Source organism: Tamandua tetradactyla, chromosome 14, assembly GCF_023851605.1.
Source record: "Tamandua tetradactyla isolate mTamTet1 chromosome 14, mTamTet1.pri, whole genome shotgun sequence".
In the NCBI taxonomy this organism is placed as follows: domain Eukaryota; kingdom Metazoa; phylum Chordata; class Mammalia; order Pilosa; family Myrmecophagidae; genus Tamandua; species Tamandua tetradactyla.
The window spans coordinates 36,283,610-36,306,511 of NC_135340.1; the positions used below are offsets into that span (position 1 = coordinate 36,283,610).

General features: G+C 47.4%; 1 protein-coding gene across 4 annotated transcripts in view; it reads left to right on the top strand.

Moving 5' to 3' along the window:
* The window catches only part of TEP1 (telomerase associated protein 1), a 37,449-nt gene that overhangs the window by 13,593 nt on the left and 954 nt on the right, over positions 1-22,902 (top strand). For 2 of the 4 annotated variants that reach the window (XM_077127332.1, XM_077127335.1), the window contains 42 exons: positions 920-1,010; positions 1,227-1,413; positions 3,640-3,808; positions 4,274-4,432; positions 5,047-5,124; positions 5,944-6,074; positions 6,398-6,457; positions 6,737-6,895; positions 7,551-7,727; positions 7,977-8,097; positions 8,610-8,734; positions 9,069-9,182; positions 9,275-9,392; positions 9,576-9,770; positions 9,880-10,055; positions 10,155-10,311; positions 10,428-10,607; positions 11,055-11,147; positions 11,423-11,555; positions 11,713-11,863; positions 12,120-12,253; positions 12,429-12,517; positions 12,756-12,870; positions 13,306-13,546; positions 13,717-13,840; positions 14,639-14,763; positions 14,893-14,992; positions 15,167-15,322; positions 15,468-15,680; positions 15,949-16,102; positions 16,199-16,411; positions 17,094-17,254; positions 17,489-17,602; positions 18,535-18,642; positions 18,980-19,112; positions 19,205-19,281; positions 19,386-19,518; positions 19,658-19,794; positions 19,952-20,076; positions 21,113-21,262; positions 21,510-21,609; positions 22,729-22,834. In XM_077127332.1, the coding sequence (XP_076983447.1) occupies positions 920-1,010; positions 1,227-1,413; positions 3,640-3,808; positions 4,274-4,432; positions 5,047-5,124; positions 5,944-6,074; positions 6,398-6,457; positions 6,737-6,895; positions 7,551-7,727; positions 7,977-8,097; positions 8,610-8,734; positions 9,069-9,182; positions 9,275-9,392; positions 9,576-9,770; positions 9,880-10,055; positions 10,155-10,311; positions 10,428-10,607; positions 11,055-11,147; positions 11,423-11,555; positions 11,713-11,863; positions 12,120-12,253; positions 12,429-12,517; positions 12,756-12,870; positions 13,306-13,546; positions 13,717-13,840; positions 14,639-14,763; positions 14,893-14,992; positions 15,167-15,322; positions 15,468-15,680; positions 15,949-16,102; positions 16,199-16,411; positions 17,094-17,254; positions 17,489-17,602; positions 18,535-18,642; positions 18,980-19,112; positions 19,205-19,281; positions 19,386-19,518; positions 19,658-19,794; positions 19,952-20,076; positions 21,113-21,262; positions 21,510-21,609; positions 22,729-22,834 (5,782 nt within the window). The remainder of the gene's footprint in view (positions 1-919; positions 1,011-1,226; positions 1,414-3,639; positions 3,809-4,273; positions 4,433-5,046; positions 5,125-5,943; positions 6,075-6,397; positions 6,458-6,736; positions 6,896-7,550; positions 7,728-7,976; positions 8,098-8,609; positions 8,735-9,068; positions 9,183-9,274; positions 9,393-9,575; positions 9,771-9,879; positions 10,056-10,154; positions 10,312-10,427; positions 10,608-11,054; positions 11,148-11,422; positions 11,556-11,712; positions 11,864-12,119; positions 12,254-12,428; positions 12,518-12,755; positions 12,871-13,305; positions 13,547-13,716; positions 13,841-14,638; positions 14,764-14,892; positions 14,993-15,166; positions 15,323-15,467; positions 15,681-15,948; positions 16,103-16,198; positions 16,412-17,093; positions 17,255-17,488; positions 17,603-18,534; positions 18,643-18,979; positions 19,113-19,204; positions 19,282-19,385; positions 19,519-19,657; positions 19,795-19,951; positions 20,077-21,112; positions 21,263-21,509; positions 21,610-22,728; positions 22,835-22,902) is intronic. The other 2 variants (XM_077127333.1, XM_077127334.1) reach the window with 2 other exon arrangements.

Consider the following 22,902-nt stretch of genomic DNA (forward strand, 5'->3'; position numbering starts at 1 on the left):
AGGTGGTCTGATATAAAGATACAGGGCTCCTTCTGTCACTTCCTCTCCTTTTTTTCTCCATCTTTTCCAATGATGACTTTCTTTTTTTTTTTTTTTCATAGTGATTAAAAAAAGATTTATGATTTATTGGGCGGGTGACGGTGGCTCAGTGGCAGAGTTCTCACCTGCCATGCCAGAGACCCGGGTTCGATTCCTGGTGCCTGCCCATGCCAAAAAAAAAAAATTATTGAGTTGAAATTCACATAACATAAAATTGACTATTTTTAAATTGGGTAGTTGGAAATACTAGTGGTCAGTGAGAGGGAGGTGTAAGAAGTATGGGATGCATGAATTTTTTCTTTTTTATTTCTTTTTTTAAAATTTTTTATTAATTAAAAAAAAATTACAAGAAACAAACATTCCCAACACATACACTCAGCAATTCACAATATCATCACATAGTTGCATATTCATCATCATGATCATTTCCCAGAACATTAGCATCAATTCAGAAAAAGAAATAAAAAGACAACAGAAAAATATAACAAACAGAAAAGAAAAATTTTACAGGCCATACCCCTTACTGATCCCTTTCGTTGATCACTAGCATTTCAAACTAAATCTATTTTAACATTTGTTCCCCCTATTATTTATTTTTATTCCATATGTTCCTCTCATCTGTTGACAGCATAGATAAAAGGAGCATCAGACACAAGGTTTTCACAATCACACAGTCACATTGTGAAAGCTATATCATTATACAAGATGACTTTCTTTTTAATTTACGTTTCTCCTCCTGTCTCTAGATATCTTCTCCATATCCGTTTTTTCCTTCTTCGCCTTCCCACAAATCTAATAGACCATTTTCCTGTTCCCCTAAAATCCCTGATGCCCTTATCCTCCCTTGTCTTTTGCGCATAATCCCTCCTTTGCTTTCCAGAAGTCTGTGATCCACAGTCGGCAGTTTCCATTCAGATTCCTTAATGCTCATGATGCCATTGATAACCTTGAGGCTCAACTCAGAAATAAAGGTATTATCTCCCTTCTTTTGTCCCCTGTTTGTCTCTTATGCCCAAGAAGAGATAATCATGCTGGCACTTTCAACTTCTTGCCTTCCAGTCTCTGGGTGTGGGGTGGGCAGAGGTCAGATGCTTGCCAGAGGTTAGGGCTCGGGGCAGGTATTGATGGGACAGCAAGATGAGGGAATAGAAGCCGCCAGGCTCAAATACCTTTCTCTTGCCACACAGCATTGCCGTTTCCTTCCAACACACAACTGATGAGGCGGATAATGATTAGAAACTTGAGAAATGTCAAGAGGCGTGGCTGTCAGAGGCAGCCTTGCAACCTAAATCGTGGGAAACTTCGGGCAGCTATGATGATGCCTGTGATGTATGAGCAACTCAAACGAGAGAAGCTGAAAATACAGAAGGCCAGGTGTGTGTGTCATCTGCACAGGGAGGGCTTGGGGAATTATTTGGGGACCCCAAATGCTATTCTGTCAGTATGTACTTGTCAGTGACCCCGATGACTCAGACTTGCCTAGGTTCCATTTACCTCTTGCACGGCAAACCTTGTCTTTAATGTCATCCTATAAAGAGATCATGAGACAAAATCTGTACTTGGGTCTTGGCTCTGTTATCTGTGGCTGTTTTATTGGTTTTGTTGATTATGAAATCTTTAAGCATCTCCCTCTCTCTTAGTGCATGACCTACTAGGTTCACTATTTTCTTTCTTTTTCTTCTCTGTTACATCTGTTTTTGTTCTTGTTTCTGTCCCTCTGTAACATCTGACCCCTGCTCCTGTTTTCTTTCGACACACATGAAGATAGTTATCATCAAGCAGGCTTAAAGACAGACACAGCCTGTTTCATAGGCTAGAGGAAGCCCAGCTCTCTGTCCTTTTAAGTGCTTCCACAGTACCTTGCATTCAGTTTCAGTCAAGACAAATATAGGATTCATCTAACCTTTTTTATAGGAATCAACTGACCAAGCATCTTCTGAATCAGTGAATGACCACAGGGCCATTTAAGAATCAAGCCTGGGTGCCACTCTATTTGTATGCCTCAACTGACCAGTATGATAGTCACTAGCCCTATGGGGCTATTAAGCACTTGAAATGTGGCCAATTTAAATTGAAACGCAGCTAAATTGGAGGACAGTGCCAAAAAAAGAAGTGAAATATCTCGTTACTAATTTTTATATTAAAAGCATGTTTGAAATGAAGCTATCTTACATATATTAGATTAAATGAAATGTATTTTTAAGTGAATTTTACCTGTTTCTTTTGACTTTTTGAGATGTGGTTTCTAGAAATTTTTAAATTACATATGCAATTTTAGTTTAATTTAATTGTCATTTAATTCTGTTGGACAGAGCTGATAGAGACTACTGAGTTCTCTAAATGAAAAAAATTATTATGAAAATTTGTATAATGAAATCCCATAACACTGTTACCCAGATTCATTGATTATCTAGATTTTACCACACTTTACTGATCCCTTTTTTCTTTTTCTTTAAGAATGCTTTTAAAATGAATGCCAAATAATAGTATACATTTTATTCTACACCTCCATAGTTTGCATATGTCTCTTTGAAAAGTGGGCATTTTTTACATGATAAGAATCCCATTAATACACCTAACAAAACTGAAAATAATCCATTGATATTATCATCTGTTAACCAGCCTGTATTCAAATTCTCCAATTTTCTAAAATGTATCTTTTCACTGTTTTGTCCAAATCAGGATCCAAATAAAGTCTGCATGTTGCATTTGGTTATAGGTCTCTTAAATCTCTCCTAATCCTTTAATGGTTTTGGGGCCATTGAGTTGCTGTGGAAACCAAGTTCAGAGGGCCTGTAGAATGTCCCTGTTCTGGATTTATTTACTTCCTCATGATATCATTTAACTTGTTTCTCTGTATCATGTACTCTGAACATTAATAAGGCTTCAATAAATTCAGGTTTAACTTTTTTTTTTTTTTGCAAAAATATTTTATAGGTGTTCCTGTGTACCTTATACTGTATCCTGTTAGGAGGAACAAAATATCTGGTGGTCCCATTCATAGTGATTCTAAGGTTGATCAGTGCTTTTAGGTGATGATAGCCTGATCTCTTTACTGTAAAGTTAATGGTTCATCATTGATGATCTTTGCCTGAACCAATTGTTTCATTAGCAGTTGTAGAGTGGGGTTTTTCTCTCATTAACCCATATTTATTAGCTGGTATTCTAGAAAGAACTTCTAGTCAACTAAAGCTATTTAGTAGAAGGAAGGTGAGGTGAATGTTCAATTCTTTCTCCTTTAAATATTATCTTTTTTAGTAAGGAGTTAGTATTTATTCTTTACAATACAATTAAAAATATGTGGCAGTTAAATCTTGCCTGGGGAAGTAAGTCTGTATTAATATTGTAGGTGATTTCAGAGAATGGGTCTACAGCTGACTTCTCTCCATCTATGAGAATGGATTAAGAGAAAGAGCCTTGTCGGGGGTGGAGAAGAGCACAGGGAAGCTTTGTTCCCGGCTTGTAACAAGACAATGAAGGTCTGTGGAAAGGGAATGGCAGGGCTTGAGGAGGCAAGGAAGTTCTCATCTTCCTGTCTGCCTCAAAGTGCGAGGAAGATGAGTCCCTGAGTCCACCTGTCTGTGTCTTTCCTGCCTGCAGACAGTGGAAGTATGACAGTCAGATGCTGGATCGGTACCGACAAGCGTTGGAGACAGCTGTGAACCTCTCTGTGCAGCATAGCCTGCCCCCACTGCCAGGACGCACCCTCTTGGTCTACCTAACAGATGCTGATGCAGACAGGCTCTGCCCCAAGAGCAAGCCAGAAGGGGTAAAAATAAATAAAAATAAAAAGGAAAGTTGGTAGGATGCTGGAACCCTGAGAGGTGTCCTGTTCCCAAATCTGGTAATCCCAAAGAAGCACTCAGAATTGAGCCAAATGACATGAATTTGCTTGCAAGTTTCAGTCCCTCATTTCTAGGGACAGTTCCAAGAATATATTTCTGCAACCTGTGTATAGATTATAATACTAACCTCTCACATATGGTTGGTACTTAGTACTCTTTAAATTTCTGCCACCCAAATATATCTCACTCTTAAGTATATCTCCATGTTGAATTTGGGCAGGGTTCCTGGTTCCTCTTCCTTTTGGTCCCCTCCTAACTGGGAACCTTGATCTCTTCCTCTTAGTCAGGACTTTCTAACCAGTGGAGGTGTTTAGCTTCTGGGGTTGGATGGGCAAGGATGAATTCCAAAACTGAGGAGGCTTATTTCACCTTGATGCTTGTCCAATCAGCCCCCACTGAACTATGTGCTGCTGTTGGTTGCAATGATGATTGCTCGGGCGGAGCAGGTGGATCTTTTGCTGTGTGGAAGAGGTACTCTGAAGACTGCTGTGCTTAAGGCAGAGGAAGGCATCTTGAAGACTGCCACTGCACTCCAGGCTCAAGTCCAGGTTAGATACCCACCCCACCATCAAAAGATATATGAAAGCCATGTGCTATAATTACTTTCCAGAAACCTACAACCTTCAGATGAGTTACTAGGCCAGATAAGTCCTGAAGCCCAGAGGGGCCAGCCTCTCCAGAATATCAACTAGTTCTACTCCCCTAGCCCATATTATCAACAGCCCTTCCCAAGATGAAATAGTTAGAATGGGCACAGCCCAAATACCCCTAAAGACTGGGAGAAAGATCAAAGGAGAAGGAGAAGATTTAACAGAGAAGATGGATTTAACAAATGAGTATGACTGCTGAACCATTATATCAATATTTTAGACTCCAGTATCTTGAAACAGCTAGAAGGAAAAAAACCTAAAATTGTGGCACCCACACCAAACTCTGAAATCTGTTCTATAACAGTTTGTTACAAAGTACTTTGAAATTTACTGCTTTTTTTGTATATATGTTATATTTCACAATAATAAGAAAAAGATATGAAAGGACACAGGCCTGGGAGCAGCCCTGATATTCAGATGAGGCATGCATATGAGTAGTGCTTAAAATTTCCCAAGCAGACCTTACTGATAATCTCCCATGCAACCACCTAACGTGAGCCTCCTTCCTCCAGGAGTTGGATGAAAAGGATGACTGTCCTTTGCATACTTTTGGAAAGTACCTGCTGTCTCTGGCTACCCAAAGAGTCCCTGTGAGTATTTCTCAGCCCTGGAGAAAACTTTTCCCTTGTCCTACATTTTCCTCCACAATGGATGGATCTCATTTCTTGACCCCTTAAAGCTGACCTTTCAACCATGTACAGTGTCCAGATCAGCTTCCAGCTAATCTTCCACTAACTCCCTACCTAGTGGTATTCTGGTAAATGTTTAACAACCAGCTCTCTGAAAAAATGAGTCTTATGTCACAGTCTTTTTCAGTTTCCATGTTGCACCTACTCCTACCATGGCTAATTTCAAGTTACCAGCTTGACATCACTGAACCCAGAGTTGGAAAGAGATGTTGAGGAGCACACCATTAAGTAGTATTTCTACCATACAGGAACAGTAGATGAAAATAAGCTCAAGAGTAGATAATAGTAAAATGCAGTAAAATTATTAGGAGGTAAAGAGTTTTGAGTATTTGTTACCTTCGTTTTGAATTAATTTACTTAATTGTAAGTTACATAGTTTTATGTTTAATAATGGTTATATTTAATAATGGCTCACTAAATTGCAAAAAAAAAATTCAAACACTCAGCTCATATGAGCCTGAGAATGAGCTGGCTCCAGCACACCACTGTCCCTACCCCAACCTTCACTTTAATGCCCCCCAAGTAGGGAGGTGGCTTTTCTTATCCTCAGGGCCTGGGAACTTAGATAACGCCACCCTCAGGTGAGGCAGTTTCCTGGTCCCCTCAGAGCTTTCCTAACACCTTATCCTCAGGGAGTCTCTTCTCTTGATGTTCTAGCTCTTTCTTGTCTCTTCTCTCCCTTTATCCTCTGGTCTCAGCCCTTCCCCTTTCATCTTACAGGTGGACAGGGTCATCCTCTTTGGTCAAATTATGAGGGAGAGATTGATAGACGCAGCCAAACAGCTTTTCTGGCAGCATGTGAATTCCAAGTGCCTCTTTGTTGGCGTTCTCCTAAGAAGGACAGATTACATGTAAGGGTGTTGACTCTCCTTCCCCAGTGCCAGGAGACAGGTGATTCATGTTTCCTCTCTACCCCTTCCCCAGATGGGTACACCCTCACCTCCTCTGACATCTCTGTCTTCCTACCTCTGTTGTGCTTCAAGTACTAGAAACTTCTCTAAAGTTTTCAACCCAATTCTGGACCCCTTAGTGAGGGTGTACCCCAGCCCCAGATCAGCACATAACCCTATTGAAAGTCCAGAGGCAAGGTTTCCACCCAAGGGCATTAGAGGGCACTGACTCCCTGTTCCCGGCATCCTTTTTGACGGTTAGTGGTTGCTGCTTTCTTTGCCAGATTACCAGCTTTGAACCCCAATGATGTGACACTCTTGGGCTGTAGTGACGGGATACTAAAGTGAGTACAGGATGGACACTGAAGAGATTGAGGGCACAGGGGGAGGAGCTGGAGATGGGTCTCTTCGCTTCTTCTTCTTCATTCCTGTGGTTCTGTACCCTCATTTAGTTAAGTTGGCACTCACTGCTTATGGTCTTTTTCTTGGGGAGCTCCAGTTAGCATAGGCTAGATGACCTACCCTAGTCTATCTCACACATACGCCCTGTACCCCTGGGAAGTCCTTCCTGATTCTGACCTCTGGTGTTCTGCTGTCATTCATTTTGTGGCCATTTATGTTAGGTTCATTGCAGAGCGTGGAGCATCTCGTCTTCTAGAACATGTAGGCCAAATGGACAAAATATTCAAGATTCCACCACCCCCAGGAAAGACAGGGCTCCTGTCTCTCCAGCCACTGGAAGAGAATACTCCAAGACCCTTGGCTCCTATTTCCAAGCATGGGTCAGTGTGTGTTTCTTTGCCTTTGTGAATTGGGAGGGGCTGCAGCCAAAATCTAGAGAAATTCTGGTGACTGAAATTCTGGCTATTGAGATGCTACTTGTTCTGCTGACCAAGCTGTGCTTTCTCTTTTGCAGGAAAGGGTTTTTCTAAGGGAAAAAATTGTCAGATTGTGAACATGCCCATTTTTCTACTGGGGAAAGGAGGTTAGAATGTTGAGAGAGCATCATGGACCATGGACATGTAGCCATGGCTCAGGCAGAGGGCTTGGGAACTCTAGTTCCAGCTTTCTCATCCTGCATTTCCAAATAGTAGCTTGAATCTTGGGTTGGTTGCTTAATCTCTTAAACCTGCAGTTTTCTGATGGGTAAGATTGTGATGATAGTGTTTACCGCACATGTTGTCGTGAGCATTGCCTGGGCAAATAGGAAGTACACAATAACGATTTGAGTTAAAAGGAGGGATGTGTGAGAAGTGGCAAGTAAGTTTAAATTCCCGGGCAGCACCATCAAGGCTGCCAGCAGGCTTTTCTCTGGAGGCCCGTTGGACACCTCCCTGCCATCTCTCATTCCTGGTGTGTGCTCCATGCAAGTGTCCTTGGGAGCTGGGTTGGTGGGGCTGAGCCCTCGGCTAAGCCCAGCCCTCTGCTCACCCCCAGATGGCGCACCATCCGGCTTTTCATTTCGTCCACTTTCCGGGACATGCATGGGGAGCGGGACCTGCTGATGAGGTCTGTGCTGCCGGCACTGCAGGCTCGAGCAGCCCCCCACCATATCAGCCTTCACGGCATCGACTTGCGCTGGGGTGTCACTGAGGAGGAGACCCGCAGGAACAGGTGTGGGGGCCACAGAGAAGAGGAACTGGGTCAGGGATGAGGGGTGTGATGGTGGAACTGAGGTGGGGCAGGGTGGGGCTGCAAGAACAGATGCTGGCAGAGGGAAAGAGTTGCCTCTTGGATGCTGGTGAGAGCAGCTTGCCTTCGCTTTGCTTACTTGTGAGCTGGGGGCCTGTCTCCCCATTCTCGTCTGTATTCCCTGATACTGTGCCCCGGTGACACCTTCCTGTCCCATGATTGTACCTGCAGGCAGCTGGAAGTGTGTCTCGGGGAGGTGGAGAACGCACAGCTGTTCGTGGGGATTCTGGGTTCCCGCTATGGCTACATCCCCCCCAAGTACACCCTCCCTGACCATCCACACTTCCGTTGGGTAAGGCAGACAACAGGGCTGGATCAGGGTCTGGGGAAGGAAACAAAGGTTGAGGCAGGCGTGGGAAGAGGCTATGGTTTATCAGAAACCCTGGGACTGCACAGGTAGGTCCTTGAGCCTTGAAGTGGAACACAGGCAGAAGAGTCTTTGAGCAAGTCTTAGCTGAGGGAATGCCTTGGAGAAGTTCCTCCAAATTTGGCTCTGGGATACAAGGGGTAAGAGGGTAAGTCATCAGACAGATCTGATCCCCCTTCTGTCATTTACATATTGCATGGCATAGCTGCTTGACCTACCCTAGCCTCATCCCTCATCTATTAAACAGAAGTAGTGATACCTACATTGCAAGATTATTGTGAATTTAAAATCATCTATTAAAAATTTTTGGCACATGGCAGGCATTCAGTAAGTGTTAGCTAATGTCTGGAGGGAGCCCTGGGGTCTATGCGAATCTGGAGGGAGAGGTGAGTGTGGCCTAGGACTGAGCCCCATCTATTCTCCACCCCACCCCACAGGCCCAACAATACCCTCTTGGCCGTTCAGTGACAGAAATGGAGGTGATGCAGTTCCTGAATGGGAGCCTCCGCCTCCAGTCCTCTGTCCCAGCTTTCATCTATATCCGGGACTCCAGCTTCCTCAGGTACCTCCCCTGTTGCCTTCAGGGTCAGATCTCTACAGAGGGGCAGACAGGTGCAGCAATCTTGTCTTCTCTCCTTAGAATTCAGAAGGGGGTAGCTAAAGAAAAAAACAGGATACTGGAGAGCTTGCCTTTGTAGTCCCAAATCAGCCTTGTTGCTGAAGCTTGGGGGTCTCCATTGGAGAAGTTCCAGGGAATGACAGTCTGGTCCAAGCTGAAGCTTGGGGGTCTCCATTGGAGAAGTTCCAGGGAATGACAGTCTGGTCCAATGGTTGGGGATAGAGGGAGGCTGGGGTCAAGATCCAGCCCCACTCTTGGGATTACTTTTTTGGGTCAGCTCTGTGCCAGATGCCTGGAAGTCTGACTTTATATCTGAGTCTGAAGAGGCTGCAGATCGTATCTCAGAACTGAAAAGCTACCTGAGCAGACAAAAAGAGATTACCTTTCGCAGGTGAGCCGTGGGAGGTGGAGCGCACCTGCACAGAGATGTGGTGAGGGGAACCAGCCCTGTTCTGACTCTGGGTGTGCTTGCTTTGCTCCCAGATACCCGTGTGAGTGGGGGGGTGTGGCTGCTGGCCGGCCCTATGCTGGGGGACTGGAAGAGTTTGGGCAAATGGTTCTGCAGGATGTGTGGAATATGATCCAGAAACTTTACCTGCAGGTCAGCAGGAGCACTGGTGGCCAGGGGAGGGTGTGTATGTGATACGTAGGGTGGGGTGATGGTAGGGGGAGCTGGGAACTCCTGGGTGAGAAGGGGGGAGGTAACATGGCAGGAATCCTGTATTGGGCTTGTGGGTCCTGAGGACATGGAGACATGGGTGTTCACTTCCCTGTATGCCCTTAGCCTGGGTCTCAGCTGGAGCAGCCAATGTCTATCCCAGATGATGACTCGGTCCAAGCCACCTTTCAGCAGCTGCAGAACCCACCCAGTCCTGCCCGACCACGCCTTCTTCAGGACACAGTGCAGCTACTGATGCTACGTCAGGGGAGGCTGAGCCTGGTGACCGGACAGTCAGGACAGGGCAAGACTGCCTTCCTGGTACAGAGTACCCGAGGCCTGGGCTAAAGGGCTGGGTGGAATATGGAGGTAGGGCACAAGGAACTTGTGCATCTAAAGTGTGACTATGTTTTCTATTCCCACCATGCAGGCATCCCTCGTGTCAACCCTTCAGGCTTGTGAAGGGACCAAAGTAGCCCCCTTCGTGTTCTTCCACTTTTCCGGGGCCGGCCCTGACCAGAGTCTTGTGCTCACCCTGCTCAAACGCCTCTGTACCTATCTACATGGCCTCCTGCAAAAGCCCAACGCCCTTCCCAACACCTACCGGTGTGTATTATCGCTCCCTAGACCAGCCTTCTGATGCCACATGATACCGCCCGTGTGTCACCCTGTCCTGCTGACTGGGTCCTTCCGCTCCACATGCAGAGGCCTGGTGTGGGAGCTGCAGCAGAGGCTGCTGCCCAAGTCCGCTCAGTCCCTGCACCCTGGCCAGACCCTGGTTCTGATCATCGATGGGGCCGACAGGTTGGTGGACCAGAATGGGCAGCTCACCTCAGATTGGATCCCAAAGACCCTTCCCCGGGTGAGTGTGAGAAGGAGGGGTGGGGCTGGGAGGCAGGCTGGGAAGAGAGGACAGGGACCCCTCCAACATTGTTCTCCTTCTCTTTCTGCCTCTCTGCCCCTTGGCCCAAATATCAGTCAGTACACCTGGTGCTGAGCGTGTCTAGTGACACGGGCCTGGGGGAGACCCTTGAACAAAGCCAAGAGGCCCATGTGGTGCCGCTGGGGCCTCTGGAGCCATCTGCCCGGGCCCGGATGGTGAGAGAGGAGCTGGCTCTCTACGGGAAGCGGCTGGAGGAGTCGCCTTTTAACAACCAGGTTGGATCCAGGCCAGGGTTGGTGGGTGTTGGGGCGTATCTGGGAGCTGTGAGGACCAGAGTGCTGAGGCTGCCAGCTGTCTCCCACACACCTGCCCCTTGGTTTTCTCAAGATCTCTGTGCCAGGGGCATTCTAATACGACAGCTGTGCTTCCTTATAGTGTAACCCACCCTCCTTCCGTGGTGAATGGCCTTTGCTGTACCTCTCTGGGTCTGGGGAGGAGTGAAGCTGTGGTTTTTCTGGGGGCATAGGCTGAGCCACGAGGGTCTCCCTGACAGAGGGGCTGGCTGGGCAGAGAGCAGTGTAGAGAGAGGTGATGCTGTGGACCTTCCCCAGTTGGAGAGTCTCTGAGGAGGAGGAGCTGCCCAGCAGTGGGCTTGGTGCTGAGGGTGGAGGGCAGGCGGGCCGAGGGCTGGTGCCCATACTGAGTCCTCTGGGTGTTTTCAGATGCAGCTGCTGCTGGTGAAGCGAGGGTCAGCCCTACCACTCTACCTGCGCTTGGTCACTGATCACCTGAGGCTTTTCACAGTATATGAGCAGGTCAGTTGTGTGTATAAACCACCCACTCCTCAGGTTATCCTAGTCCCAATTCCCATTCTCCAACCAGCTTCTTTGTCTTCTAACCCTATCCCATCATCCTTTGTCCTGTGACCTATTCCCTATCCTCATGGCTTCCCTACTCTCCTTTCTCTCCCAACCATTTCTCTTTATTTTGCATCCCTTCCCACCCTGCTCCCTTCCTGAATACAAACCAAGGCTGTAACAAAGCTGCTCCCTCCCAACCCAACTGAAGCCCAGTCTCCCTCCTCTCCTAGGTTTCTGAGAGACTCCGGACCCTGCCTGCCACTGTTCCTCTGCTGCTGCAGCACATCCTGAGCACCCTGGAGCAAGAACATGGCCCCGATGTCCTTCCCCAAGCCTTGGCCACCCTTGAGGTCACACGTAGCGGTCAGTGCTGGGGTTGGGTTAGGAGGCTGAGGTCCCCACTCCAGAGGTAGATAACTTTGGTTCAGGTGGGGCCTCAGTGAACAGAGCAAGGAGACATTAGGGGCCATGGGGTATTCTGTGAGGCTTGGGGAGAGCCTCAGAAAGCTGGGGTTTTCAGGTCTAACTGTGGATCAGTTACACGGAGTACTGAGTGCATGGCGGATACTACCCAAGGGGACCAAGACCTGGGAAGAAGCAGCGGCTGCTGGTAACAGTGGGGACCCCTACCCCATGGGCTCATTTGCCTACCTCATCCAGAACCTGCGCAGGTAAAGGTGTGCTTAGCTGAACTCCACGACACCCTATTGTGCCGTCCTGACTTTGAGCTAAGGCCCCATATGATCCTTCCTTCATCCCCTATTCCATTGGTATAGCCCCTGATACCTGTCTCCAGTCCCCAGAGGGGTTGCCACTCTAGTTACCATTATTTGAGGCAGGAACAGGAGCCCACAGCTGTGTCAAGATTCTCACCAACAGGTCTCCTCTCTCTTTCCTTCCTTCTTTTCCTTCCTCTCATGAGGGCAGTTTGCTAGGGGAGGGCCCTCTGGAGCGCCCTGGTGCCCGGCTCTGTCTCGTAGATGGGCCTCTGAGAGCAGCAGCCAAGCGTCGATATGGGAAGAGGGCAGGACTGGAGAGCACGGCACACATCCTCATTGCAGGTGACCGCAGTCAGAGCCAACCTTGGGCACTGAGAGTGAGGTCTTGCCTGGAGCTCCTCACCAGCTGGACCCCTCACCTGCCATCCCACTGGGGAGATGGCTCTTGCTGCAGCCTGGGGACATGCTGCAGACCTGATCCCAGCTCACTGTCTGTTCCTCTGACCCACACCTGCAGCTCAGCTCTGGAAGATGTGTGACCCTGATGCCTCGGGTACCTTCCGAAGTTGCCCTCCAGAGGCTCTGGGAGACCTCCCTTACCACCTGGTTAGTATTCTGACTTCTCTACCAAGCAATTGCTTTGGACAACCTGAGGACCCACCACCACCCCTACCACTGCCATTAGCCCCTCCCAAATTCCCTGTACCTCTCTCCTTTCAGTTTTCCTGCCCTCCTTCCTCAGGACCTTTTCCCCAATTCTCAGTTATACAGGCAGGGCCTAAGACATTAACCCTTTTTACCAGCCTCTTCATGTCCCTAATGAATCCAGTCTGACTCTCACCAGCTCCAGAGTGGAAACCACGGCCTACTTGGAAAGTTCCTCACTAGTCTCCAAGTGGTGGCGGCACACCTGGAACAGGGCCAGCTCTCTCGGCTCCTGGAGGCCCATGGACTCTATGGTGAGATGAGTTCTAGGTGGTTTCTTCTCAGATTTGTGGCTCTTGGGTGTGGACACGGGGGACCTGCTCAGGGGAAGGTATAAAGAAAAGAACAGTTGAATTTTATTCTAGGTTGGAAAGGCCAAGAGGGAAAACAGGTGAATCTCAAGAGACTTGCCTAAATCTCTTGGACCAGAGGTTCTCAAGCTTTATTTAGCGGGCAGAAAATTAGCTAGGAAACTTGTTTGAATTGCAGATCCCTGAGTCTGCAGATTCTGATTCCTTCCATCTAGAGTGGGGGCCAAAGCTTTGCCCTTTAGTGGAGGATCCTGATGTGGGCCAGAGGGCCACTACTGTGAGAATTTCCATTTTTAGACACACCCATGAGTTTTCATTTGGTGTTGGGATTAATAAGGTCTAGGGAAGCTACCTCATGGTACTCTGCCTATTTCATAGCTTCTTCGGTCTCTAAAGAGGATCCAGAGCTCCCTGAGGCTGATGTTGCAGTGTTTCACACCTTCCTGAGGCAGCAAGCTCCACTTCTCAGCCAGTACCCATTACTCCTGGCCCAACAGGCAGCCAACCAGCCTTTGGACTCACCTCTTTGCCACCAGGCCCCCCAGCTCATTCAGAGATGGCACCCCCAGCGGGCACTGCGGTGGCTTAATAAACCCCAGAACATGGGAGGCCAGCAAAGGTAAACCCTCAGCTCTGAATCTGACAAGCCCATCAAAGACGCAGTCTGCAGCCTTTTCTGAAACTGGAGTTTAAAGGACAGGCTGATCACTGTGAAGATTTAGGCACAGATGGATTCACATTCACTTTCCTTCTTTCATTTTCTCCTTTTCTTCCTACCTATTTCTTTAGCTCCAGTCTGTCTTTGGCAGTTTCTTCATCCCCTACAGCTGTGGCCTTCTCCCCTAATGGGCAAAGAGCAGCTGTGGGCACTGCCAGTGGGACCATTCACTTTTTGGACCTGCGCACGTGGCAGGTATGTACTCAAGGCATGGCAGAGTTTATGTTCAGAACAGCCTCACAGACTTCCCTGAAGCCCTAGACAAGCCAAATTCAACCTGTTTTCACCCTTGCTGATTCAGGAAAAACTTCACTCCCTTCATATCAAGTCAAAAAAACATTCACACACAAAAATTTGCTATATACGTTCCATTCAAAGCACTGTGCTAAGCGTTGCAAGGAACACAGGACTTATGGAACATTGTCTTTGTCCACCAAATAGCTAGTTTTGTTGGGAGCCATACAAGGTAAGAAAGGATCCAAAACTTAGCATTATGACATAGATATGAGTTGAGTTGTACATTATAGGAGGATGTAGGATGGAGAAGAGTGGGCATTCTGCTGAGTGAGGAGCTGAGCAAAGACACAGGAAGGTAACGCTTCGTGTAAACTGATTAGAGCAGAAGGTGCTTATGGGAGAGTAATAGTAGATTAGGCTGGAGAGGTATGTCCCCCACAGCCATTTTCTCTCCTCTTCTACCCATATTGTATCCCCCTGCCATGTATACATGAATGAGTATAAGCCCATTCATTCCATAGACCCGCCTAGATTTCCCTGTGACTTGCAGAATAGGTATGGAGTTTGGGGTGAGAGAGAAGAAGCAACCATTTGAATGATTAGGCCCCATTTGAACCTGTTTGGCCTGGAACTGTAGTGAGCCAAGAGCTCAATCCCTTCTTGCCTTGGCCTCTTCTTTGGTTGGGGCCCAGAGTGTTGGGACACAGAGAGTGGCAGGAGTGGCCTGAGCTGAGCTTCCCTGCCTTGCTCTCACAGGAGGTGAAGTCTGTGGTGAGTGGCTGTGATGGGATTTCCTCTTGCCTGTTCCTCTCGGACACTGCTCTCTTTCTTACTGCCTTTGATGGGCTCTTGGAGCTCTGGGACCTGCAGCATACTTGTCGGTAAGGGGTCTTTCCCCATGTCTTGGAGTGAGGGTCTTACCCATTTGCCAAAAGCTCATAAGGAGGAAAATGAGGGAGGGAGCCTATAGCCAGGGGACCCCTGAGCCTGATTTTGTCTTCATGGGAAAGGGTGCTCCAGACCAGGGCTCACCAGAACCAAATCACCAGCTGCTGCCTGAGCCCAGACCACCGGCTACTGGCCACTGTGTGCCTGGGAGGATGCCTAAAGGTAATGATTAGCCCCTTTAGGTTGTCCTGTGTGACAGAGGCTGCTGACCCCCAGGCTTGGGGAAGATTTCCCTGCTGAGGGCAGGATACTGGACAGGGTAACTCCATGGAGTGCTGGGACCAAGAATCTCAGGTATCTGTATTTGCATCCTGATTCCTGGCCTTTCTCCTCCAGTTATGGGACACAGTCCGTGGGCAACTGGTCTCCCAGTACACCTGTCCCAAGCCCCTAAACTGTGTTGCCTTCCACCCAGAGGGCCAGATGGTAGCCACAGGCAGCTGGGCTGGCAGCCTTAGCTTCTTCCAGGTGGATGGGCTCAAAGTTAGCAAGGTAAGAAGGTCCTGGCTAACCCTGGGGAAGGAAGCCCTGGATCAGGGGGAGATGGAGGCAAGGAATGAAGTTCATTGGCAGTCTGTCTTTGTGGGCTTGTGTTGAGAGCAGGTCCTGACATTTCAATTTTCAACTCCCTGTGTAGGAACTGGGTGCCCCAGGAGCCTCTGTCCGTACCTTGGTCTTCAATCTTCCCGGGCGTATTGTGGCTGTAGGCCGGCTAGACAGTATGGTGGAGCTGTGGGCCTGGCAAGAGGGGGCCCGGCTGGCTGCCTTCCCTGCCCACCATGGCTTTGTTTCTGCAGCCCTTTTCCTGCATGCTGGGGGCCAGTTACTGACAGCTGGCGAGGATGGCAAGGTCAGGTGGTAGAGGGCTGGTGGTGGGTCATGAGGAGATGGTCACAAAGGCAGGGGCTATTTTGACGAGGAAGGGGACCACTGTTGAGGCACAGAGGAATTTGGCTGGTGAGAGCTATGGAGAGGAGCGTATAGGTGTGTGTATGGGCACTCTCATGAGTAGCGTCTCTGCAAGGAGGACTTCATCAGGGGTGGCTGTAATTACTGGGGCAGAGGGTTGGCTGGCAGAGGTGGTGCAGGATCTTTAAGCCCTTTTCTCTGCCCCCCAGGTTCAGATATGGTCAGGGTCTCTGGGCCGGCCCCATGGGTGCCTTGGTTCCCTTTCTCTCTCTCCTGCTCTCTCCGTGGCTCTCAGCCCAGATGGTGATCAGGTGGCTGTTGGGTACCGAGCAGATGGCATTAGGATCTATAGCGTCTCTTCAGGTATGGAAAGGGATAGGGATGTGGTGGAAAGTGGGCAACCCTTAACCCTCACCCCATTCCAAGTTTCTTACTCATTTGTTTTCTCTCATTCTCTAGGTTCTCAGAGGGTTTTGTGCCAGGCACTAGATATGGCAGTGTCTGCACTGGCCTGGTTAAGCCCTAAGGTGTTTGTCAGTGGTGGGGAAGATGGGTCCCTGCAGGGCTGGGCGCTCAAGGAAAGCTCCCTCCAGTCCATCTGGTTCCTGCATAGATACCAGAAGCCTGTGCTGGGACTGGCCACCTCTCAGGAACTCTTGGCTTCTGCCTCAGGTACTGCTGGGCAGTGGACAGGGTTGCTGAATCATTGTTCCTTGTAAATATGCTACCTTCCTTAAATTTATATGTATGTGTGTATATGACAATATGTTTATATGTGCACACATGTATTTTTTTTTTTTTACAGCATTCAAGTATTTTTAAATGCACTTATCTTGAATAGTCTGTCTAAACCATGTTCCTTCCCCTCCCCTAACCTTGATCTTAGGACTTCTTTGCAATTCCAGTAATCCTCTGAGTTCTTGCCCAGTGGGAGGTTCTGCTTTCTAAAGGAAGGGGTTTCCCTTAAGAGGAGAGAGAGATGTTGAGGTGGAAATGCAGGATGGCTTTCCTCCTAACTGGTAGTGGGGGTGGGGGTGGGGTGACACTTGAGAAGAGGATAGTCTGGAGCAGCTGCCCTGGGAAGTGCAATAGGAGTTAGAGACAGGGAGCTGCGTTGCTGAGCCCAGCTGTGGCATGTCTGGGGTTTCTGTTCTGTGCACTCTTATGAGGCTGACCCCTGGCCAGGGCCTCTCCACCATCCCTGTGACTCTCTCCACCCTTCCCTTGAACTCCCCTGAGCCGTGTTCTCAGACATCATCCTTGGCTTTGATGATTTTACCTTTCTCTTTAGCCTCCCAGACCTGTCTTGCCTTTTCTTTCAGGGAGACTTCATTTATCTCTATTTCCAATGCAGAGGATTTCATGGTACGGCTGTGGCCGAGACAGTTCTTGACCCTGCCACAGAAGGCAGAAGAGCTCCCCTGTGGTACTGAGCTCCGAGGACATCAGGGCCCTGTAAGCTGCTGTAGCTTTAGCACTGATGGAGGCAGACTGGCCACGGGGGGCAGGGATCGGGTAAGCTACAGAAGGATGTTATCCTGGGGCCTTCTTTCCCTGGGCCCCACAGCCCCTCTGATTCCAAGATTCCTTAACAGTCCATTTCCCATTGCTCCCTCTTGCTTTTGGCTGAATCTGTCCACCCTCCTTTCTTTACCTCCTTTTCCTTGCAACTTCCTGCATGAAATAGCCCTGGTACTCTCACACCCTTCCTCTAGCCCTGACTGCTCCTTCTCCTTGGAACCTTTCTAGAGTCTCCTGTGCTGGGATGTGAGGAGGCCTGAAACCCCTGTTCTGATTCACTCTTTCTTGGACTGTCACCGGGACTGGGTGACCAGCTGTGCCTGGACCAAAGACAACCTGCTGGCGAGTGAAGGGGTGGGAGTGGGGCAAAGCTCAGCAGAATCCCTGGCGAAGACAACACTCCCCATCTCCTGTATCCACCCAACCATTTTCTAAACTCTAGCACTTAGTATGGGTCAGACATTGTGATAAGGAAGCTCTTTACACATATATCATTTAATCTTTACAACTACTGTATAAAGTAGATACTGCTATTTCCTCTATTTCACAGGGAAGGAAATTTAGTGCAGATAGGTTAAATAATATGCTCAATGTCATATAAGTGATGCAGATGAGCCAGAAAACTTTCTGATAAGGAAGTCCAGCTGTTCATAAGAATATAATATTGTCTCCCAGGGACTTGGGTTGCCCTCCCTCTGCAGCTGAATGATACTGCTGTGATTTCTAAGGCAAAAATGTGTCACAAATTATGTATTAAGGGTAGGTAAAGCCTAGTTTCCCATGCAGAGTCCCCATGTTATTCTCAAAAAAGAGATCAGGAAGGAGTAAATATCAGTAGAATAGATTTGTCATAGTCTGGTTTCCTGGCTTCCAGGCAGTCAGGTATTTCCTTGACATTGGCAGATTTTCCATTTTCACCTGGGTTTGTTGACTGATATTATGTAAGTAACAAGGGCAATCAATGGCTACTATTTACTAAATACTCACTATTGCCAGGTGGTGGGCCAAGTCCTTTATATAGACACAGTCATCATGATGGCAACCGTGACAGATGGGCACATTGTCATTAGTGTCACTGAATGGATGAGAAGTCTAAGGCATAGAGGATTATTTTTTCCCAGGTCATAGGATCATGAATAGGGGAGCCAGAATTTGAGCCCAGGAGAGCCCGTGCTCTTAGCCATAAGGTTTAATGCCTCTACCCCATGTTACAAGTATTCAGAAATGCTGGAGGGATGTTGATAATCCTGCTCCTGTGCTTCTTAACTCCACAGGTCTCCTGCTCCAGCGATGGCTCTATGGGGCTGTGGGACCCAGAGTCGGGGCAGCAGCTTGGTCAGTTCCGGGGTCATCAGAGTGCCGTGAGCACCGTGGTGGCTGTGGTGAGAAGGCAATGGAGAACTCACCCGGGAGGGCTAAGGGAGCTTTGAGAGACTGGATGCATTGAGTATATGGTCCCAAACGCGAAATAGAATGAGATACTTGGGACTGAGTTAGGGCAGGAATAGAGCATTGGGGAGAAAGAGAGGGGAACTGGAAAAAAACAGCTGTATTTTAGTATCATGCCCCCATGGCAGGATTGTATTCTTGAGCTGCCCACTGCCTCTGTCCCTGAATTCTCATCCTTCAACATCTCCCAAGCCCCGGATGCTTAGCCCATACCTCTGTGGTGGCGGTCACACTTGCTGTGTTCTGCTTGATCCTATGCTCTGAGAGCAGGAGGAGCATGTAGTGTCGGTTGGTCGAGATGGGAGCTTGAAAGTGTGGGACCATCAGGGCGTGGAGCTGACAAGCATCCCTGCTCATGCAGGACCCATTAGCCACTGTGCAGCTGCCCAGGAGCCACGTGTAGGTAATGAAATGTCAGCCACTTTCCCTTCTTCCCTGCCTCCTTCCTTCTTGTCTGTTTCTTCCCTTCTTCTGACTGTCTTTACATCTGTTCAGCTGGCCAGCCTGGATCAGAGCTTCTGGTGGTGACTGTTGGACTAGATGGGGCCACGCGGTTGTGGCATCCACTCTTGGTGAGTTTGCTGCAAGGAATGGGGCAGGTGGGTGGAGAGGGTCTGTGGGACAACCTTCTGTTGTGCCAGCTCTCCTCTATCCCATTCCCATCCCTCCCTCCTAGGTGTTTCAAACACACACCCTCCTGGGACACAGTGGTGCAATCAGTGCAGCTGCGGTCTCGGAAACTTCAGGCCTCCTGCTGACCACCTCAGAGGACGGTTCTGTACGCCTCTGGCAGGTACCTAAGGAAGCAGGTGAGTGAAGCATAGAGAAAGGCCAAGTGTGAAAGAGGGGTGTGTTACTGAGACCAAAAAGGTTAAGAGTAGCCTAATATCTCCTCTTATAGCCCAGAAGTGACCCAGCCCCTAAGGAAGCACTTTTTCCCTCTCCCAGATGACGCATGTATACCTAGGGTTCCTGTAGGCATCACTGCTGTGGCCTGGGCACCAGATGGTTCCATGGCAGTGTCTGGAAATCAAGCTGGGAAACTAATCTTGTGGCAGGAAGCTAAAACTGTGGCCACAGCACAGGTGAGTTGGAGCAGCCTTAGTTCTTTGCTCTGAGTGAGTTCCTACCCACCATGTATTCATTGGTACATGCCAGGGTTACAGGTTACAGTATGCTTGGGGGGAAAGAGCATTTAATTCTCATGCGTCAAAAATAATTAATCTAACTTATATCCACCAGGCTCCAGGCCGCATCAGTGCCCTGCTGTGGTACTCAGCACACACTTTCTTCGTTCTCAGTGCTGATGAAAAAGTCAGCGAGTGGCAAGTGGAACGGCAGAAAGACTCAACATCCAGAAATTTCAGGTGAAAGGAGGGAGCTGGGTTATTGTCATAGGAACAATAGTCTCTTATACCTGGGACTTTACTCAAATCACTCCACCTCTGATTTTAAACAAAATCCATATGCACTGGTCAATTGGATGTTAATAGTTTTGGGGGATGTTAATTTTTCAGAGGAAAAAAAGTCCCTGGGAAATTGTTTTCTGGTCCTCACCATATCAATTTAAATCGATAATTACCAAGAGCCTACTTTATGCCAAGCACTGGGCTAGGCAGTGTGAACTAGAGACAAATGAGATTTGTTCTTTAATGCACATAGGTAAATTGCCAACAATATTCGTAGTGATTCATACTACAATAAAGGTATATATAAAATTCCTGGTGTTACAGAATTTGAGAAATTGTAGGAAAGAGATGATCTTTGAGGTTGGGTTTTAAGGATGATTGGGAGTTTTCTGAACTAGGGGTGACATTAACAGAAGGCATAGAGGCACAAAGGCACAGGGTGTTTTCTAGGTACAGCTAAGTCCTTGGGTTTGTGGTGGGAGTCGGGGAAATTGGGTTGAAAAGATAAACTGGGGCTAGGCTATGGAGCAAACAGTGGTAAGAAGTTTGGGCATAACTCTTACAGAGTTTTGAGCAGAGTAGTCAAGTGAATTTTAAACTCTGGTGGCAGTATGTAGGATGGATGGTTGTAAAGAGGTACCAAAGGTTGGGAAACACTTTACCGCTTTTGCTGTTGTCCAGGGAAAACATATGCAGGCTGTGACTAAACAGTGGGGATGAGAGGAGAGCTATAGATAGAGCAGATGTTACAGAAGGCATCTGTAGGGTTTAATGATGTTTGTTGGTAGGGAGGGAAGGAGATTCCTATTTTGAGCAAGTAAGGGGATGGTGATGATGAATGTTGTTATTTAAAAAAAAGAAAAAGGAACAGGACTTGTAGAGAAGGTAATGTATGTTGTTTTAAACTTCATTCCTGAGGAATTCATGGAAACTGAGGAGCCTTAGAGAGGTGGACTAAAGTAAGATCTTTCTCTGTCCATGTACGTGGTTTAAGCTATAGCCTTCAACTGAGCCGAGTTCTGCAAGAGGACCTCGGGGTCCTGACAGGCCTAGGCTTGGCCCCTGATGGTCTGTCCCTCATCCTGGCCAAAGCGGATTTGGAATTACTGCACATGAAGCCAGGGGAGGCTCCTTCTGTATTCTGGTAAGATCCAAAATGCTGTCTCCTCCTGAGCTAGAGAAAGAGGAAAAGTGGTTTAGGGGTTACCCTGAGGTGATGTTTAGCTTAAACCACTGGGATCTTACAAAGAAGTGTTCCTGACCTCAGCCTGTTTTATTTATTTTTTAATGCAATTTTTTAAGATATAGTTACACATAATCACCTACAAACAATCTGGAGTATACAATCACTGTGGTTTTTTGTTTGTTTGTTTGTTTTTTTAATGAACCAGGAGCAACTATGCAGAAAATGGACTCACGATGTTGTCCACCCACAAGGAATATGGCGTGTTTGTTTTGCAGCCAATGGCCCCAGAAGTTCTTTCTTTCTTAGTAAGTCCTCTTTGGGTATATATTAAAGCAGATGTTTGTCTAGGACCAATGTTTCTCAACCTTGGGGCCCATCATGGAGGATAAGGGGAAAGGAAAAGCAGTTGGCCCCAAATCCCTTCCTTCAAGTGGAGTTGTTCTACTTAAGAGCTTTGTATTCTGGAGTTCCTTTGGACTTCATTGATACCAAAAGGGATTCTACTGTTAAAAAAAAAAAAAACATGGGAAACTATAAACCTAGGAATTTTCTTAATTGTATTATCTTTTTCCTTGTCACCGTGAATATTGGCACCTGGAGGGCAAGGACCGCATCTTGTCTCTCTCATCACACTTAGACATTACCTCATAGACACTCAACATTTACTGGTTTGGGTGTGGCCAAAGCTGGACGGTCACTTCATATATAGGCTCCTGGGAGCCCCTTTTCCCTAGAAAGTTTACCTACTAAAGTTACTTAATAAAGTCTACCCAATACCCAGTGATTCCACTTTAGATATATAGAAGAGAAATGAGTGTGGTTGTTCTCCAGTAGACAGGTACAAGAGTGTTCATAGCAGCTTTATTTATTTATAATAGCCCATACAACCCAAATGTCTATAAAAATGGAAGGGATAAACAATTTCTGGTATATTTATATAATAGAATGCTGCATGGCAAGAAAAAAGAATGTGGTAATGAATACTGATAACTGGAACAACATAGACATATCTCATAGACATTTTGTTAGTTGAAAGAAGCAAGACACAAAAGAGTACAAAAAAAAAACATATGATTCAACTTAAATGAAGTTCAAGAACAGGAAAAATTAATGTATGGTGATAGATGTCAGAATAGTGTTTAGCTCTAGGCAGAGCCGTGCTCTGGTATTGACTGGAGAGGGCATGAAGAGAACCTTCTGGGGTTATAGAAATGTTCTACCTCTTGATCTGGGGGGTGATTGCATAGGCATATGTGTGTTTAAAAATTCATCAAGTTGGAAATTAAGATTCATGCACCTTATTATATCTAAGTTATAGCTAAAAAAAGAAAAAATCCTGACCAGCCCAGAACATAAAACTTGCATTTTTGGGACTGGGTAGAGCGATACAGGTAGACTAAACAAAATGATCTATCTTTTGACAGAGGCAAAAGGAATCAGGAGAATTTGAAGAGAGCCTGGACTTTAAACTGAACTTAGAGAATCCTAGTAGGGCCCTTATATGGGTAACTCAGGCCAAACCTGAATCTGGTGAGTGGTAATGGGATGTCCTGAGAGGCCAGGGAATAGCCTAGGGGAGGTGGGGAGATGCTTGAGGC